This window comes from Mytilus galloprovincialis, chromosome 2 (genome assembly GCF_965363235.1).
Source record: "Mytilus galloprovincialis chromosome 2, xbMytGall1.hap1.1, whole genome shotgun sequence".
NCBI classification, from domain to species: domain Eukaryota; kingdom Metazoa; phylum Mollusca; class Bivalvia; order Mytilida; family Mytilidae; genus Mytilus; species Mytilus galloprovincialis.
This window is the reverse complement of record NC_134839.1, coordinates 114,758,925-114,777,878: the sequence shown is the minus strand read 5'-3', so window position 1 is coordinate 114,777,878 and position 18,954 is coordinate 114,758,925. Positions and strand designations below refer to the sequence as shown.

Genomic DNA, 18,954 nt, shown 5'->3' with positions numbered 1-18,954 from the left:
ATATAAACCATGCGAAGCGTTTGGGTAGAAAACATGTTTGTCTGACTTATTATTCGTTTGCGAATTATTTTGTTTACAAATCATTTACTTTTAGTACCTTTATCATGTTTGTTCGTTCAACACTTCCGATTATAAATATTTTAATATGTGCATTTTCTATTGAACAGCAGTATCCTATGCTTGCCTTTATTTATAAGAGTTGAATGAGCGTTTTAATTAAAGTGTAAGATTATGACATATGTGCCTTATTCTTTAAAGAACAAAACATGAAATTATTCCATGGTCGGATACTCACTGCGAACACCCACTGGAGTTTGTCTAACGAAAATACTTACTAGCAAATAAAGGTTTTAAATTTTTTTAACAATAATAGTAAATACATAGCTACAGTGAAACATTTGACATATTGTTGAACTGTTTGCTTGTGACTCTCGCTGGAGATTTTCCTGTCACCGATTCCAGCATAATTGTTTACCGAACCGCAAGTATCTGTGGTGTTTCAATCATGTATATCGTTATTTATTTGTGACCCATACATTGCTGGTCCTTGTACCATAACGACAATAGTTACAGTAAGTGTCACTACAACAAATATGGAGAGTAAAACACGATCTACAATCTGCGCGATTTGTTGCCACTCCATTTTGATGACATCACGGCGATCTTGTTCCTCTTGGCGTTTTTCGTTATTTTCTATAGTACAGCATACTTTTTGTAAAACATGACGCAGCTGATTCTCAAATTTGTTCATATCGGGAAAAGATGGCATATGCTGAAAATTGTTCTGTAAATTACAAGGAATTTTACCATTGCCTCTATCTTGGTTCACACAATATTTAGACGAAGGGTGGATGTCGTCAGTATTACGATTGTCCTGGAAGTAAACACAAATTAAAAGATTACATTTTTTTCTTCAACATTAATGGAAAGATAAAATTACATTGATCGAGTGCAAATTATAGTTACCAAAGTGTGCACTTTGGATTTGGGATTAATGTCACTTTTTACAACACGTAGAAGTCAAAACATATCATTTTAGACAACAACAAAAACAAACTGTGCAAAGTAAAGAAAAAAGTATAAACATAGATAGGAAGATGTGGTGTGAGTGCCAATGAGACAACTCTCCATCCAAATAACAATTTAAAAAAGTAAACCATTATAGGTCAATGTACGGCTATCAACGCGGAGCCTTGGCTCACACTGAACTACAAGCTATAAAGGCCCAAACTTACTAGTGTAAAACCATTCAAACGGGAAAACCAACAGTCTAATCTATATAAAAAAAACGAGAAACGAGAAACACGTATAAATTACATAAACAAACGACAACTGCTGTACATCAGATTCCTGACTTAAGAAATGTGCAAACATTTGCAGCGGGATTAAACGTTTTAATTGTACCAAAACCTTCTTCCTTTTTCTGTAACAATAGCATAACATCACAACATAGAAAAACACACGATAACATATCAATTGGCAGGCTTAGCTCAATCAAAAAACGTAAATTAATACACTATGAACGAATAAATTTGATCTGCGATATCTGAATGCAAATGCACAGTTAATAAAATATTAGGGACAAACATTTTAAGGCCAAAAAACAAACAAACAAGTCCAAACAAAGCCATGTCAAGACATCACTGCGAAATATTTAATCCTTCGAAAATAATCACTTTTGAAAAAAAAAACAGTTTTAATAATACAGGTAAACCTTGAAGTTAATACAAATGTAGTAAGAAGAAGTGAAAATCAGAAGATATTCCAAATCATCAAAGCTGGTATAAAGACAAGATCCATATTAATATAAAATAACATAAAAACATTATAAACAGTATCAATAGGTCGAAATAACAAGAAAATACGATTTGAGAGTACTCGCAGTTACTGACAGCTAGTTAAAAGCCAAAAACAATTAATAATAAAAAATCATGCATTAGAGACTAAAATCAACTAAAACACATCCCAGTGATTTAGTATTTAAACGTCATAAACAGTCAGAGAAGACATGACTTGTGCAATGCCAAAAATAAATGTATCGACAGGTAGTGGGATAGTAAGGAGCGACTTCTATAGAGATAAAAAATTAACGTGTCTGTGTCTCTATACATCCCGCCTCAAAAGAAGATACAATTTAGTTATGTTTTAATTTGCTAATGACAAAATCAATATTAGTACCAATGTAAACTATATTCAGAGATCTAATTACAATATTGGTACGATAACCCTTACTTATAAGTTTGTTTAAAGGTTCGAAGAGTTTACACGGATCACATAGTGATTTCCTCGCTTTAAGTACAATATTACCATAAAATTTAGGATGTGAAATACCATTTTTAATAAGTTTTCTACAGGTACAGCCAAATTTACTAATCAAATCTTTGTATCTATGAAATAATTTAGTAAAAGTTGAAGTAATTTATGGTATCGAAATCCCTGACACAACAATTTCCCAGTGATGCATTGATTACGTTCGTTAAAATCTATGACATCAGAACACACACGGGCAAACCGAACGAGTTGGGATATATAAACACCGTATGATGGAGCCAAAGGCACATCGCCGTCTAAAAAAGGAAAATTAACAATAGGAAATGAAAAATGCATACACTTCAGATGTATATATATAACCGTATATTACCACTGTCTCAGACATACCAAATAAACTCATCATAGATACCAGGATCAAAATTTCATATTTACACCAGACGCTCGTCTAAAAAAGATTCACCAGTGACGCTCAAATAAAAAAATGTTTAAAAGGCCAAATAGAATATAAAGTTGAAGAGGATACAAACATGCTTTGAATGAATTGGCAAATCGGTTGGTATGAATCATCACTGCGAGGAGCACCAAGGGAAGGTGCTGCATTGCAAGTTAGGTTACAGAAGCATATGGTATATGTATGTTGATGAAAATATTTAATTATTATGTTGAATATTATTATTATTTCAAAAACAGTTGAAGTTTGGAAGGAGTAAGTTAATCTTGAAATACAAGCAGTTTCTTTAAGTTAGAGATGAGGTGCATGAAAATTTTTTTTAAAATCTATTTGAGATGCATCTGAGACATACTCTGTTTTGTCGAGTAACGATTTTGTTTAATCAGAACAACTGTTCATTTGGAGTCTTCACAGATCCTTATAGTTCTGATGCAGATTTATTTTGGTACAAATATTGAAATCTATTACTTACTGCTTGCAGACGCTAAACTGTGAATAACAATGTTCTTTAGTAAAATATATAAAAAAATCAATAGCATTACGGAATATTTGACAAAATGTAGAGTTAATCTCCCTAGGTACGAAAGAGTGGCCAAATGTTTCCAACATTTAGCAAAAGTTTACAACATAAATTATATATTTTTTTCTGAAAGAAGCTTCTGATCTATTGCTGAAGTCGTAAAAATAAATGACAAACAATATTGTACATATATTATCAAGCAAGTAAGAGGTAATTATGTAAAGCCATGTAATTCATGAAAAACAATGTGTATTGAATCCATTAATTTTGGTTAGAAATTGAAGCATAATACTACTTAACCCAAATGTTATTTTACATTTGAGAATAATTAAGATACTAGAATAACAGCATGGTGCCAAATATAATACGATATGAATGTTATTATGGTAGCGGTACAAATTGATGGCAACATTAAACCGTCTATATCGAGTATTGAATTAGTGGTATAGAGCGTTGACAAATTTGTATCAATAATTACCTCATAATTTCAAAAGCTCATTTGCATGGAAGAAGGAAAGCAAATAAAAAAAGCCTTTTTTTAATGTATCTCTTAAATAAAAGTTTGATTCTTATAATATGTTAAAATAAGTATATTGGATCAGGAATGCATTGCAATGAACTATTAGTTAAGACAATGAGTAAACTAGTTCATGACCTTCATGAATGATGCAAACAGTGTCTCCAATATAAAACATCGCTCTAATCTACTACGTTATTTTTTGTCAATAAATATAAAAAAAGATGTTGTATTATTGCCAATGAGATAACTCTAAACAAGAAACAAAATGACACAGAAATTAAAAACTATAGGTGACCGTATGGCCTTCGAACAAAAGTCCATACTGCATAGTCAGCTATAAAAGGCCCGAAAGACAAATGTAAAATACTAAGTATGATCTGAGAGTACTTGTAATTACTGACAGCTAGTTCAAAGACACTTACAACTGATAAGAAAAATCATGTATCTATGTCTTAATTTTCAATCATTCTAACATCCAATGAATACTCTTTTTTACAATTAAGGAGAGGTAGATATTTCCGAACCATCAATTTTGTACTTTCAAATATGTGGCAAAAAGCCCTATTTGATATCACGGTCTCTTTAATACATTCTATCACCTTTATTTTGTAAGTATAAATTCGATGGCAAATACTTAAAATTGAGAATGGAAATAGGGAATGTATCTGACAAACATCTCGCGGTTTCATTAGACGAATAAAAACCAAAATTGACCACATGAAGCTACGACATTTTTTTAGAACGATATGATAATAAAACAGATCCCATTACTTTTCAGTAACATTCGTTGGGAATTTATCAATTATTCTAAGATTTGACTCTCTAAATCTTTAATGTACTAGAACTTCGCCAATAGTTAAACATTTTGCAACTAATTCAATTTAGATAATAAGGACTATATGGGAATTATAAAAATATATTTTGTTAATATAAATGGTAATCGGACTGCCATATTTTTGCCAAACTGCGTAATAACTTAATATTCAAAGATAAAAACTATTTTTTTTTTCTTCGTTTTTTAAAATCAATGGTTTAGCTTAAATAAATGACATTCAAATACGACTTTACAGGACGAAGTAACGATTTATATCTATACGGAAACTGACCGAACGCATAAACCATATAATTAATGGTTATTATTGATTGTATAATGGTCATTTTCTTTCATAGACGTCATTCATAACCATTCTTTTTGGTTTGTTAAACTGACTGATCTTTTTATTTTTATATTGATGTTGAAAACATGAAACGCTGAATGAGTTCTGTCAATTTTTAGTCTGTAGAGTACATGGTATATCATAAGATATAAATTGCTGGTATAAATCATTTAAAATTTTTAATATCCATGATAATATAATTTGTTTGTCTATGATAAAAAAATATATATGATTGTTGAAATAATTTTTTGTTTGCTTATATGTTAAAGAGACAATTCAATTCAATCGCGTAGTGGAATGAACTATTTGTGAATTCTTATAAATTCTATAGAACTTTTGGACTATTTTAAATCTCGGTCTATTTTTAAATTGATTCTGACATACTTTTGATTTTTTAACCCTGTATGCTAACATTGCCCATGTGAAATTTAAAAATTGTTTGTATAAACATTGAACAACAAAAATATTTCACGTATAAAATTGTCTGACGTCAGACACGCGAAGCAATGAATGTGTTTGTAGATAGATGTTTTGTGTTCCGTTAAATTGTTTCTTTTAAAATTGTTACACGATGATGACAGCTGTATCCATATTTTGACTATTTTATTTGTTATGTCTATTTAGTTCACGCATCATTGTAAATATCACGGAATTTGATGAGACTGTCAAGAAAATGAGTTTTTTAGCGCTATAAAACAAGGTCAAATCCACCATTTTCTACATTTGAAAATGCCTGTTCCAAGTCAGGAATATGACAGTTCTTGTCCATTCGTTTTTTATGTTTTGTCATTTGACTTTGCCATGTTATTAGGGAATTTCCAAATTGATTTTCCTCTGAGTTCAGTATTTTTGTGATTTTACTTTTTACCCAATGACACAAAAAAAGAGCAAAAACAAGTTCAACATTCAGCAAAAAACCTAGTTTATGAATTTATAAAGACCGTATATTTAGATACAATGCATTTAAACAAATTGATCTGTTTCAAATTGTTGAAGACAATTGGACGTAGCAGTAAAATCCGTAAAAATTGTTCTTTCGCTACTTACATAGATTTTGTTTCAAAAAATTAAAACACTACTAAATATATATTGCTATATAAACTAGTAGGTACAATTATAAGAACACATGATCCTATATCTAGTCAATAATGTTTACTTATTTTTATGCTCCTCAACTTCCACCTTTATTTTGCCGAGTAAGATTGTTTTTAATCGAGCGTCACAAGTTCGTCTTTTTTAGATAAAACCCGAGTCTGGACCAAAATTATGCTAAGTCTGGTATAAAATATGGTGTATGAATGTGCATATGGAATGTTGGTATATAAACCTGTTTTTATAATGAGAAAACCGAAGTAGTGGTTGTTGTTGTAAAGTTTAGTTTTCTACCGAACGCCAATGTCGTAAGATGGCGTTACTTTTGAGTACATACAATCTAACTCTCTTTCATCTTGTAACAGTATTAAAACATTTGACTTTTCTACTCTTTACCTAAGTATTCCACATTCCAAACTAGAAGACAAATTGAAGGAGTTGGTATTGCTTTGCTTCATAAAAAAAGAATGGCCAACGTAGATACAAGTACCTTGTCTTAGGGAGGGATAAAAACAAAAAAAATTCTGAAACTGATATTATCAAGATGCTTGATTTCTTGATTGACAACATATTTGTTACGTTCGGAGGACGTGTTTTTTCAACAGACTGTCGGCATTCCAACGGGAAAAAACTGTGCCCCTCTACTTGCCGACTTGTTTCTTTATTATTATGAGGCTGACTTCATCCAGGAACTTCTTAGGAAGAAAGATAAGAATTTAGCAATATCCTTTAACTCTACTTTCCACTATGTAGATAATGTTCTTTCACTAAATAATTCAAAATTTGGTGACTATGTGGAACGCATATATCCCATCGAGCTAGAGATAAAGGATACTACAGATACAGTAAATTCGGCCTCATATCTTGACTTACATCTAGAAATTGACAATGAGGGTAGATTGAAAACAAAACTTTACGACAAAAAAAATGATTTCAGCTTTCCAATTGTGAACTTTCCATTTCTAAGTAGCAACATTCCAGTAGTACCTGCATACGGGGTATATATCTCCCAATTGATACAATATTCCCGTGCTTGCATTTCCTATCATGAGTTTCTTGATAGAGGGTTGCTGCTCACAAGGAAGCTATTAAACAAAGACTTCCAAATGGTGAAGGTGAAATCATCCCTTCGTAAACTTACGGACGCCATCACGAGTTGGTTGACCGTTACGGAAAGACCGTTTCACAAAGGATATCGGATAAGTTCCTTACGTCGTTACTACAATCCCCTTCCCTTTCATGAATGTGACCTACCGAATTAGACTATTTACCGGTTTTGTTATCACATAAGCAATACGGCGGGTGCCACATATGGAGCAGGATCTGCTTACACTTCCGGAGCACCTAAGATCACCCCTAGTTTTTGGTGGAGTTCGTGTTGTTTATTCTTTAGTTTTCTATGTTGTGTCATGTGTTCTATTGTTTGTCTGTTTGTCTCTTTTTTATTTTTAGCCATGGCGTTGTCAGTTTATTTTAAATTTATGAGTTTGACTGTCCCTTTGGTATCTTTCGTCCCCCTTCTAAGTTAAATGAAGTAGATGTCATTAACAATACATCATTTTTTGTAGTAAGTCAATATAAAGGTCGAACGTGAAATGAATGAATGATTATTATACTTGTAATAGCTTCTTTTGTCTACTGTCAGCCTTGTGTTCAAATAAAAGAAAAAGCGACGTGTAAAGACCGATGGTTTAAATGTCAACAACTGTCTTACCATTTGGTCTTTATCGCTGACCATTGCAAAAGGCAAATATCCTTTCTTTGTATCGTCTGATGGTATGTACTGAAATAGGAGTAAATCTATTAATAAAGTAAATAAAATGAACTTTGTGTCAGTCAGTTTTATCGTTATTATTTCTTTTGGTTTTGTAAGTTACATGTTTGGAACTTTTTTTTAGAGGAAAGGAAGTTTTCTTAAATATATTTGAAATTTGTTAAAACCACGTATACGTCTTTGTCCTTTCTTAAAGGTCCGACAGTTACCTAATAAATTGAATACATAAATTTCCTGTTATTTTTTCTAATATTTGTGCCATATGTTTTTAATCTCAGCTTTATTATTATGTGTCGCAGTTCAACAGGCTTTCAACAGGTTTACTTCATTAGAGTAACTGTCAATACAATAACCCATTTGTTGCAATGATTGCAAATTCATACTCACTATGCACTAAGAATAAGAATGTGTTATTTATCTTAAAATAAGATCTGCATTCCTAAATCATTGCGTATAATGAATTATCTATTAAAAACTTCAACACATTTGTCTCTTTTGATTTTCGGTTGTACATGCTCTTCCACTTTGTATTTGATTTGACCTGTCATTCGAACGTCACTGATAAGTCTAAGATGTAGACAAAACGCGTGAACAAAATTATTAGCCTGGTATCAATGATGATTTTTACAACTATTGGGTTGATGCCACTGATCATGAAGGTTTCGACCCCGAGGGTACCATCATCTGTGTGGACTTGACGGCGGTGTACTGTTCGGACATTAAATCAATTTTGAAGAATATATTGTCAGCTGAAATTAACTTAGATTGTAACTTATACTTTAAACTTGCGATCTTTTATCTCACAAAAACTATGCGAGGATTAGACAATAGTGATCGTTCCGTGCCTACCACTCTTTTTAAATATTGCTTTATTATTGGTGGTTTTGATATCCATGGAATATGTAACCTTCAACAGTTGAAGTTTCGAAATAAAAACACTGAATCAATATGATATAATTAAAAAAGAAAATAGAGCGATATATTTATTATAAAGCAATACAAAACATTGAACGACAAAACTGTAAAATTGAGTAGAATAAAAAACAAAAGGAGTTTTCATTCAGGTTTGAACGCGGTTTTGTGATGTGTTGAACCAAACCGTTTTACGATTTCATATATCACACCATAGTTATAAATTCTTAACTGGTAATATATCTCTCCAACTGATTCGGTTATTAAACATTCGGCTTTTATCATTCCTGTTTATGGGAAATCAAGAAAAGTGTTTCGGACGCATTAAATTTATAACGTGTTTTTTCTTGATTTTTTAATATCTAAAAAGCAATGACACTTGTCACCTTTTAAGAACAAGGACTTTCGATTTTATTTCCAACGAAGCAAATGTTTACTCATGTTTAAGGTTTATACTATCTGATATCAAACTTTTTTCTTTGTTTGATCATAAGTGGTCCAAATAAACATCACGTTAACATTAAACAAACTATATCAAATAAAGTTTAATATACCGAAACCTACGTCAAACATTTTACTAATTGAACTACTCATATGACGGTAAAAAAGACCCCCTTTATATGAAATTGGAATATATAGTTCTTTCTGTGATCAAACAATTCAAGTTTGTCATGAAACAGGATTATAACTCATTGTACCATCAATTTTACGATCGGCATTATCAACCAATTTAATAAACAATGAAAAATTACATATAAAAACATGAAAAACTGAAGCAAATTTATTATTCACGTTGAAAAAAATATTTGTAATTGAATATTAGCTATTTCCTTAAACTTGCTTATACAAAAAATCGACCGCTCAAATACATCAAACGAATAGATAACAACTGACATATTCTTGACTCGGTAGAGGCATTTGTTTATCCAATACTTCTTTTTTTGGAATATTCAGTTTTACGTGCTCTTCAACTTGGTGTTTGACTTGGTCGTCAAATCGTTTTGTTCGATTGTCGCTGGTGAGTCTTAAGTATACTAATAGCATCTAGTGTACAAAAATATACGCTTGATATCTTTGATAAACGATATTTTGTAAATATAACAAAAGCAAAATTAAGTTCAGTACCAAAATACACGAAGAACGAAGTGAAAAGTAATATCACAAAAGTACTGTCCATAATCAAATGGCAAATCCAAAAACTCAAACACATCAAACGAACGATAACAACTGTCATATTTCTGACTTGGTAAAGGCATTTCCTTAAGTAGAAAATGATGGAATACACCTGGTCTTATAGTTAGCTAAACCTGTCACTTGTATGACAGTTGAATCAAATTCCATTATATTGAAAACGATGGTTAGATGGTTATTAAACGTTTGTTAATCTAGGTGGTATATGCACTTTTTCGCAAGAATTTAACGAATTTAACAAGCAATGAATAGTCACATGAAAAGACAGGTCACTAAATAAATATACTGACAACTTACCACTCGTGAAGTACTATAGTCGGCATGTTCTAGCCGAATACATAAAATCTTGGCGAAGAAATTGTGACAAAGTCTCTTAATGAGTTGAGGAACCTGTCTGCCTCTATGACCCTTATGGTGAATATTCAAAGTAAACACAGTCATGCCGGTTGCCGTCGAAACAATACTTATTGTTATACCATAGTATATACCTGTCAATAAACAAAGTTTTTATCACGATATAGTGACCAGCATCGATTATATATAGATAAAGGCAACAGTAGTATACCGCTGTTCAAAACTCATAAATCCATGGACAAAAAACAAAATCGGGGTAACAAACTAAAACCGAGGGAAACGCATTAAATATAAGAGGAGAACAACGACACAACACCGAAAAGCAACACACAAAACACCACGAGAATAACAAATATAACATCAAAACCAAATACAAGAATTTGGGATAGATAAGTACCGTGCCACGTCTTATCTAAAAAATAAGAGAAAACACAAACGACTCAACGTTAAAATGCAACACACACAGAAACGAACAATATTATAACAATGGCCATCTTCCTGACTTGGTACAGGACACTTTTAAAGGGGAATAAAAGTGGTGGGTTGAACCTGGTTTTATGGCATGCCAAACCTCGCACTTTAATGGCAAAGTTAAATATAACATTGAAATGACAACATAATATTACAGGACTACAATACAAATAAAAAGGAGACCATATTAGACAAAGAAAACCATGATTAATAGATAACAAAAAGCAACAGGTTTAAAATTCAATACGCCAAAAACGCGTCTTGTCCACACAAGACTCAATAGTGACGCACAGATATAAAAGATCGAAAGTGAAAAAAGTACAAAGTTGTACAGCACTGAAGATCAAAAGTTGAAAAGGTTTTGCCAAATACGGCATTGTTTGTATGCCCGGGATAAGAACATTCTTATTATATAGAACAATTCATGCTATTGCAAACAGTAAATTTTATCAAATGAATATGAAATCATGATAACGAAACTGAAGTATTAACTAATTACAGAAAACTAAACCCGAATACATAACGCCCAGATATAAAAGATCGAAAGTGAAAAAAGTACAAAGTTGTACAGAACTGAAGATCAAAAGTTGAAAAGGTTTTGCCAAATACGGCATTGTTTTTATGCCCGGGATAAGAACACTTTTATATAGAACGATTCATGCTATTGCAAACAGTAAATTTTAACAAATGAATGTGAAAGATATATTCATAATGAAACTGAAGTATTAACTTATTACAGAAAACTCAACCCGAATACATGATGCCAAGTTCAATACAGCATAGACACACCCGAATCAATCCAGGCGTCAACGCAATTAAAAAATAAATGACGTCACATACGATGGTGAAAAGGCAAACGTTATGCCACATTTGAATTTATGAAATTTAGAAACAGCATGACGTCACACATGAAAAACTATAATTCAAAAGTGAGATAGAATTAGGATTGCTTTGAGATTCTATTAGAACTAAATACTGATAATTTATTAAAACAAAATGCATATTGCAATACTTATTAATAGCAATTAACTGTAATATATATATATATCCAGTTTGTTATGAATCCAACTTCAAACGTAATTAATCGTACGAAATTAAATATAATAAATAAAGGCGGTGATTAATTTTTCCATCCGTAACACCTAAATATAATAAAAAGACGTCAACACATTTTGACAAAATGAGAATTACAAATATAACATTAAACATGTAAACTAAATACATGAATTTGGGATAAACAAGTACAGAAACACGTCTTATAGTAATACGAATTCACATTCAGCAAAACAGTCACAATCGGGAATAAGTCACGTTTGGTAATTAAAAGATTAGACGACATAATGACAAACCACAATCTACCATGTGGTAAAAATGTCCTTAGCTAGTTTGGTTAAAGAGACATCATATGGATCCACCAATTCGTGATGGTGTCCATAAAATTTACGGAGTGTCAATTTTAATCTGTCCTCCTCATAACTTTGTTGGAGCAGTTTCTGCGTAAGGAGCACACTCCTGTATATGAAGTCCGTATAGTGTGAACAAGCACGTGAATAACGTATCAATTGTGATATGTAAACACCATACGAAGGGGCAGAGGGTATGTTACTGCTAAGAAATGGGAAATTGATAATTGGGAAGTTGAAATCGTCCCGTTTATCATAGATTTTCGTGTGAAGTCGTCCATCTACGTCAATATTGAGGAAAAGATCAAGGTATGAAGCAGTCCTTCTAGTATCAGTAGTATCCTTAATTTCAAGTTCACTAGGATATATGAGATGTAAGTATTGGCTGAAGTATGGGTTGTTCAATGATAAAACATCATCAATATATCGGAAAGTAAAATTAAAGAATTTCGCAAGGTGCTTTTTCTTTTTGTCTTTTAGAAGGTTCTGAATAAATTCTGCTTCATACGAATACAAAAACAAATCAGCCAGCAGGGGTGCACAATTAGTACCCATTGGAATACCGACTGTCTGTTGAAATATAAATCCTCCAAACTCAACAAATATATTGTCGATCAAAAAGTCCAGCATTTTAATAATATCATCTTCAGTATATTTTCTGGAAGATTCAGTGTGATTCTTTACAAAATATGAATTATTGTATCCCAAAACAAGAAATTTGTATCTACGATTCCCATTTTTATAGAAAAAGCTCTGTTTTATGAGATGGTGAAGTCGATCTTTCAACTGAGCATGCTTATCAAACATTAAAAGGTACAGTCATAAATTCCTATGTATTCGTTGTTATTCTGTGATTAACATATTATATTATTTATTTACTAGTATGTACGTCTTTGTTCTGAGTGTTCTTGCATTTATTTGTACTGTTTTCTTGTCATGTAGCGCTGTCATATTTAACATTGCCATAAAGCGCGGGGCTTGGCTAGCCATTAAACCAGGCTCAACCCACCATTTTTTTCCTAAAATGTCCTGTACCAAGTCAGGAATATGTTGTTATTTAATAGTGCGCTTCTATGTATGTTGCATTGTCGTTTGTTTTTTGTGGCAGTTCAGTGTTTCTGTTGTTTCGCTGTTTTCCTCTTATAGTTGATGTGTCGATTTAGTTTGTTACCCTATTTGTTTTCTCTCAAACGATTTATGTCTTATGAACAGCGGCATACTATTGTTGCCTTTATTCATTTCAATTACATTTGAATGTATTATAAACGTAATTGAAATGTATCAAGACAACCCAGACGCCTTCATAATGATGAATGCTTACTGACCGTTACGGAATATTTGTATAACTGTTGACTATGGTTTTGTTACGTATAAATGATGATTATGGTTATGTTGTATTTTGTGTACTATTGATTGTCGGGTCTTTTTTTTTTAGCCATGGCGTTGTCAGGTTTTTTTTTTCGATTTATGAGTTTGACTGTTCCTGTGGTATCTTTCGACTTTTTTTTTTAATACTCATGGCGTTATCAGTTTATTCTCAACTTCGATGGTTTGAGTGCCCGTATTGGTATCTTTCGTCTATCATTTACAAGGGTGTGCTGCCCATTATAACCTAAAAGCGCAATGTGCAAGACAACATATGACGTCTTTTAAGAATATAATATGAACTCATTTTGCAAAAGTGGTATTCGGACGGTTTTGCATGGTTTTCTGGTAGATTGGCTCTTAATGATAATTAAGATAACAATAACTTACCTATTAGGGGTAATACGTTAGATGTTGGTGGCATATTTTCAGCTACAAGCATCATAAAAACTGTCATTGATAGTAATGTTGTTATTCCCATTGTCACCTTTTCTCCCGAATCGGACGGAATATAAAACCCGAGCAATGCCACCAATGTTATCAGAATACATGGCATTATCATGTTAAAGATATAAAACAATGGTCGACGTCGTATGTAAATATAAAAGGTTATATCAGGATAAGGTTCAGCACAGCAAGAATAATACATAACATTTCTTTCAACGTACAGCTTCTGAAGGCTCCATTCACTATTTTTGATATAATTTGAGATATCCCCCTCCGTTGTTGTCAACGATAAGTTCACCTGGAAACCGTCATAAGTCCATGAAGCAAAGGTCATTGAACAGTTTTGTTCATCGAATGGAAAATATCGCACATTTATTGAACACGTGCTTTTGAAAATTACCATAGAAAGCCATGTAACATTTCCGTCGGAGGCAACGATCATATTGGAGCTGAGAGAGGAATAGTACGTAGAAATATCTGCGCTGAAAAACAATACATAATCAATCATAGGTTTTTATAATTACATTTTCGACTTTGCAAAGTTTTGGCTTTAATCAAGACTGATGACGGCTATTCAGGAAACACATATTACACAGAAGCAAATCATATCTTAGGATTTTTTTTTATTGCATTTGAGTTTAACTAGAAGGACTTTAATGGTACATTTTGTCTGGAATTTTCCAGTCCATAATATATAAACCTATCACAGGCATTATTGATGTCTGTATCAGTTTGCCTTCAAACCATTAAGACGTGTTGTTTCCAAACTCAAGTTTGCGTAACACGTGTTGTGTGCACATATATTATAATATACGTTTATTACAATCTTACATGTAACACTTTGATTTTAAAATTCTTTTGTTTATAGATAATAAATAATAGACGAATGTTGCTCTATATTGTTAGATATTTGAATTTATTTTTAATTTAATATTCAATAAAGAAACAGTTGATCAACTGAGATAACCCCTGTTTTTTTTAGCGTTTTGATCAGTCTATAGAGTTTTTTTATGCAGTGTTCTGTTGACCTAATTTTGTGTTTTCGTTCTTTTTTGCTATGATATAGTCGGTCTTTCTTCGTCATGTGAGTTTGATAATCGCTTTTAATCTTCCTGTTTGAATTCTAAAAAACTTACTTATTATATAAGAAAATATCTGGTTTCCAGACGAGATCATGAGGCAGGCGTATAACTTCTATGCCTCCATATTTCTTTGGATCCCATGACAATCCATTGTCCTTCCACATCTGTAAAGGTCGAAGTATATCTTAATGTACCATTGAAAAAGAAAGGAAAACCATGAAGTGGCTTGTTTTTAAGTTTGAAATTGCCCGTTCTAAAATACTAAGTAGATTCTCAAGGTCGAATGATTCATTGCGTGAACTGTTTAATGTTTTTTAATAATTTATTTGATTACATTCTGATTAACATTTTAATTTACATATCCTTTTATGTATTCATTGTTTAAAGTCAGAAACGAGACATCCGTTACTTGCACTACTTTCAATTTAATAGCAATCAAAATCTTAACCCTGTGTTTACCTTGAGTTGTGTCGTCCTATAATTGTTTAAGTGCGATTTTAACATCGGTTATAAAGATTATGGCGCTATTCAATAGTCATTATTTAAGCAAAAATGTAAACTACAGTCGCATATACTTTAAACGGAAATGTCAGAAATATCGCAGATTCCCCTTGGAGTTTGTTATATTTTTTATTTTTTTTTTTACTTTTAAGCATATAACCTCTACTAATGATGTAAGTAAATTGTGGACAGAACGGAAACTTATATTTCTTATTCATTTTCAACCTTTCAATGTAACTGAATTAGAAAAAAATGTCCTACAAGTCTGATGTTTAGCTAGCAATAAAACCAGGTGTAATTTTCCTCGAAAATGACTGTTCCGACAAGTTAGGAATACAGTTGTTTTTCATTCCTTCTGTTTGTTGATATAGTCATACGTTTGACTTTGTTATCTTTATGGACTTTCTTTACTTAGAAATAACTTTGAATTCGGTATTTTTACAAAAATTCTTTTCACAAAAATTATGAAAATACAGTAGAAGAAGGATCTAAAAGCCATTTAACACATATTTACATTTTATAAATGTTTATTTGAATTGCTAATCTGTATTTGTATCAATATTTTGATTAAAAAAAAAGAAAACCGACATGATTAGAAAATACAAACTGTCCTTTCGGAAGTCAGGAATATTGCGGTTGTTATCAAATAGTTCGTTTCTATGTATGTCGCCGTTTGTTTTTGTAGTATACAGTTCAGTGTTTCAGTTGTTCCATTGTTTTCCCTCTTATAGTTTCCAGCGGTTTTTGTTTGTGACCCTGTTTTATAATTTCGGTTAATGGATTTGTGACTATTGAACAGCGGTATACAACTGTTGCCTTTATCTAATTAAACAAATTAGAAAATCAGTAAAACTGATTTATGAACTATAAATTAAGTGCAGAAAGCCAGTAAATATATAATCAGCTCGTATAAGGGTCTTATAGCGTAATGCCACTTACTTGATTGAGCCAGCAATTTGTTGTTAATATCTGGTTCTTTTCATCCTAAAATAAATAATAAATAGATTTTATTTTAATATGTGTAAAAAAGTAATTCATGAGGCAGGTATAAGTCTGACTGATATACTATAGATATGAATGAACATGGATCTTAAAAAGATAACACACGATGAAAAAATAGACTGCACTGACTTGATGGTCAAAACCTATGATTTTCGCCTAAAATTTGATAATTTATGTGTGATTCAGCGTAGAAAAAAAAACGCTTAAGAGGTACCATTCATAAGATTCCATGTGCTATAGAAGAATTGACAATCACAAATTTCTTCACAAACATTCATTCAAAATATTTTTGTTGACTGTTGTTTGTCATTTGGTCATTTTCACATTTTGTTGTCATCGAATTAGGTGAAAACAGTTTGAATTTCTAGGACTGTTTGATTTTAATACAGTGATCACTCAAGATTTTAGAATAATTTAAGTACATAATATTTAGGAATATCAACAGTAACAAAGGGAAAATCAAGACATACATTTAACAGATTTTTCTATGTTCATATATACGAATGCCTAACCTAAGTCAAAGAACATTTACATATACAAAAAAAACATTCATACACTAAATATATTTGGAGAAGGCTCATCTGGGTTTTCGTTTGTAATATAATATTACGATATTTCAATAAATCTAATTCTTACAACATTTGTAATACATTACCACGTCTATTATCTGTGACAAAGCTAAACCAAATGTTACATTTAACGACTGGGATGCATTCTTAGATGGACGGAGTCTTTTATCATACGTTCTCATCAAATCTCGCACGAGACGATGTTCATTGTCGTCTGCTGCAGTCAGTAAAACTACAAAATTTAGGGCGATTATTAAATACAATACAAAAAAAAACTTTTATTAATCATTTAAATCAATACATATCTAGTGAACTAAATTATGCTGTAATAATAGTTATCAAAGGTACCAGGATTATAATTCAGTACGCCAGACGCACGTTTCGTCTACATAAGACTCATCAGTGATGCTCATATCAAAATATTTATAAAGCCAAACAAGTACAAAGTTGAAGAGCATGATGTCAGCATAAACTTGCTGGAGGAGTTTTTGTATGTCAATAGCTCACCTTATTAAAGAAATACAAGCTCTGGCATATTATATAAACTGGTAGATATATATTTATATAGGCTGGGTGCTGTTGTTATGCTACCATCCATGCGAGGGCTTTATAGCAAGTCAAGGTCGTTAAAAAAAACTTAAATAAAGGTAACAGTAATATACCACTGTTAAAAAGTCATAAATCGATTGAGAGGAAACAAAGCCAGGTCAGAAACTAAAACCTAGGGAAATACTTCAACTATAAGATGAAAACAACAAAACAACAGAATACTGAAGTGCAACAAAAACAAATACCAAATGCATCATTCATTGAAATGAACTATTAGATTATAACTGCCATATTCCCGACTTGGAACAGGATATTTTAAGAAAAGAAAAGTATGTGTCTGTTGTTAAGTAATATGCAATGCTGCTACAAAGTAATGAAAGGTTCTTAGTTTCTGAAATCTTCGCTTTAGTCGTGAAGTTTTGTTCTCAACTGACCCTAATTGTCAATTTCATAGATGAAAATCAAAATATGGGATGCTGAACTGTATCCTGTATTTCAACTTCAATGGGATGCGTTTCATAAAGTCATGAAAAATATTCAGTGATGTATCTTTTAAAATATGAAAATTCTTTTTAACGGGGATCAGGGTATGTTTGCACATTGCAAATTTAAATCATCACGTTTGTACTAAAGATTCTAGTTTGAACTCGTTAATCTGTATCAATATCAGATAAAAGATCAATCAACATATTAAACAGACCTTTTCGTTTCTGTTATTTGCTTACTCTGTTGGTTCACTCGGACATATGACATGCCATCACGCACTGACATATTTTATTAAATGAAGGACACCACCAATATATCTTAAAATTTTTTTAAGTCTAAATAGATTTTCTTTTTCTTTAAAAGGTTCTGTACGAATTCTCCTTCATATATACGAGTATATAAACCAGTTGGCGAGTAAAGATGTACAATAACTGGCCAGTTGAATACCGAATGTCTTTATAAAAAATGATATGACTGATGTTAAAAAAGGAATCATCAAAGATACCAAAGTTTTTGATCAACATCAATGAATATTTTTTGGTGATTACACGTTGGCGATTCGCAACAAAATGTAATAAAAAAAAAAAACAAATGGAAATACTTCCTTTAAATTATAATCACCTGAAATTCGTTTCATATAACTTATGTTAGACTACAAAGACCTTACAAAAAAGTATCATAACAAAACACAGCAAAAGGTAAACCAAAACACATTAAACAAAACAAGATCTTTTCTGTCGGACTATAATAGAGTTAAGTGATGACTAAGAAGGCCAAATGAACTTATTTACTCGTTATTTGGTATTGAAAATGAAATTAAATATCGTTTTTCTTTCT

At 31.7% G+C, this 18,954-nt stretch overlaps 1 protein-coding gene across 1 annotated transcript; it reads right to left on the bottom strand.

Annotated features, from left to right (window-relative positions):
• Nucleotides 1-378: 378 nt before the first annotated feature.
• LOC143062619 (neuronal acetylcholine receptor subunit alpha-10-like) lies at nt 379-17,680 on the bottom strand. The gene is made up of 8 exons (XM_076234282.1): nt 17,674-17,680; nt 17,169-17,314; nt 16,451-16,495; nt 15,065-15,174; nt 13,872-14,410; nt 10,186-10,376; nt 7,726-7,794; nt 379-874 (listed from the first exon to the last, which is right to left on the bottom strand). Exons 1-8 carry the CDS (start codon nt 17,678-17,680, stop codon nt 500-502), a joined length of 1,482 nt encoding a protein of 493 aa, XP_076090397.1. The 3' UTR covers nt 379-499.
• Between the last annotated feature and the right edge of the window lie 1,274 nt (nt 17,681-18,954).

What these genes read in the sequence shown, in the direction of transcription:
- LOC143062619 (XM_076234282.1), bottom strand. An exon ending in CAAATTGCTGGCTCAATCAA is followed by an intron (nt 15,175 to 16,450) that starts GTAAGTGGCATT and finishes CGACCTTTACAG; the next exon opens with ATGTGGAAGGACAATGGATT. An exon ending in ACTATAGTACTTCACGAGTG is followed by an intron (nt 7,795 to 10,185) that starts GTAAGTTGTCAG and finishes CTCCTATTTCAG; the next exon opens with TACATACCATCAGACGATAC.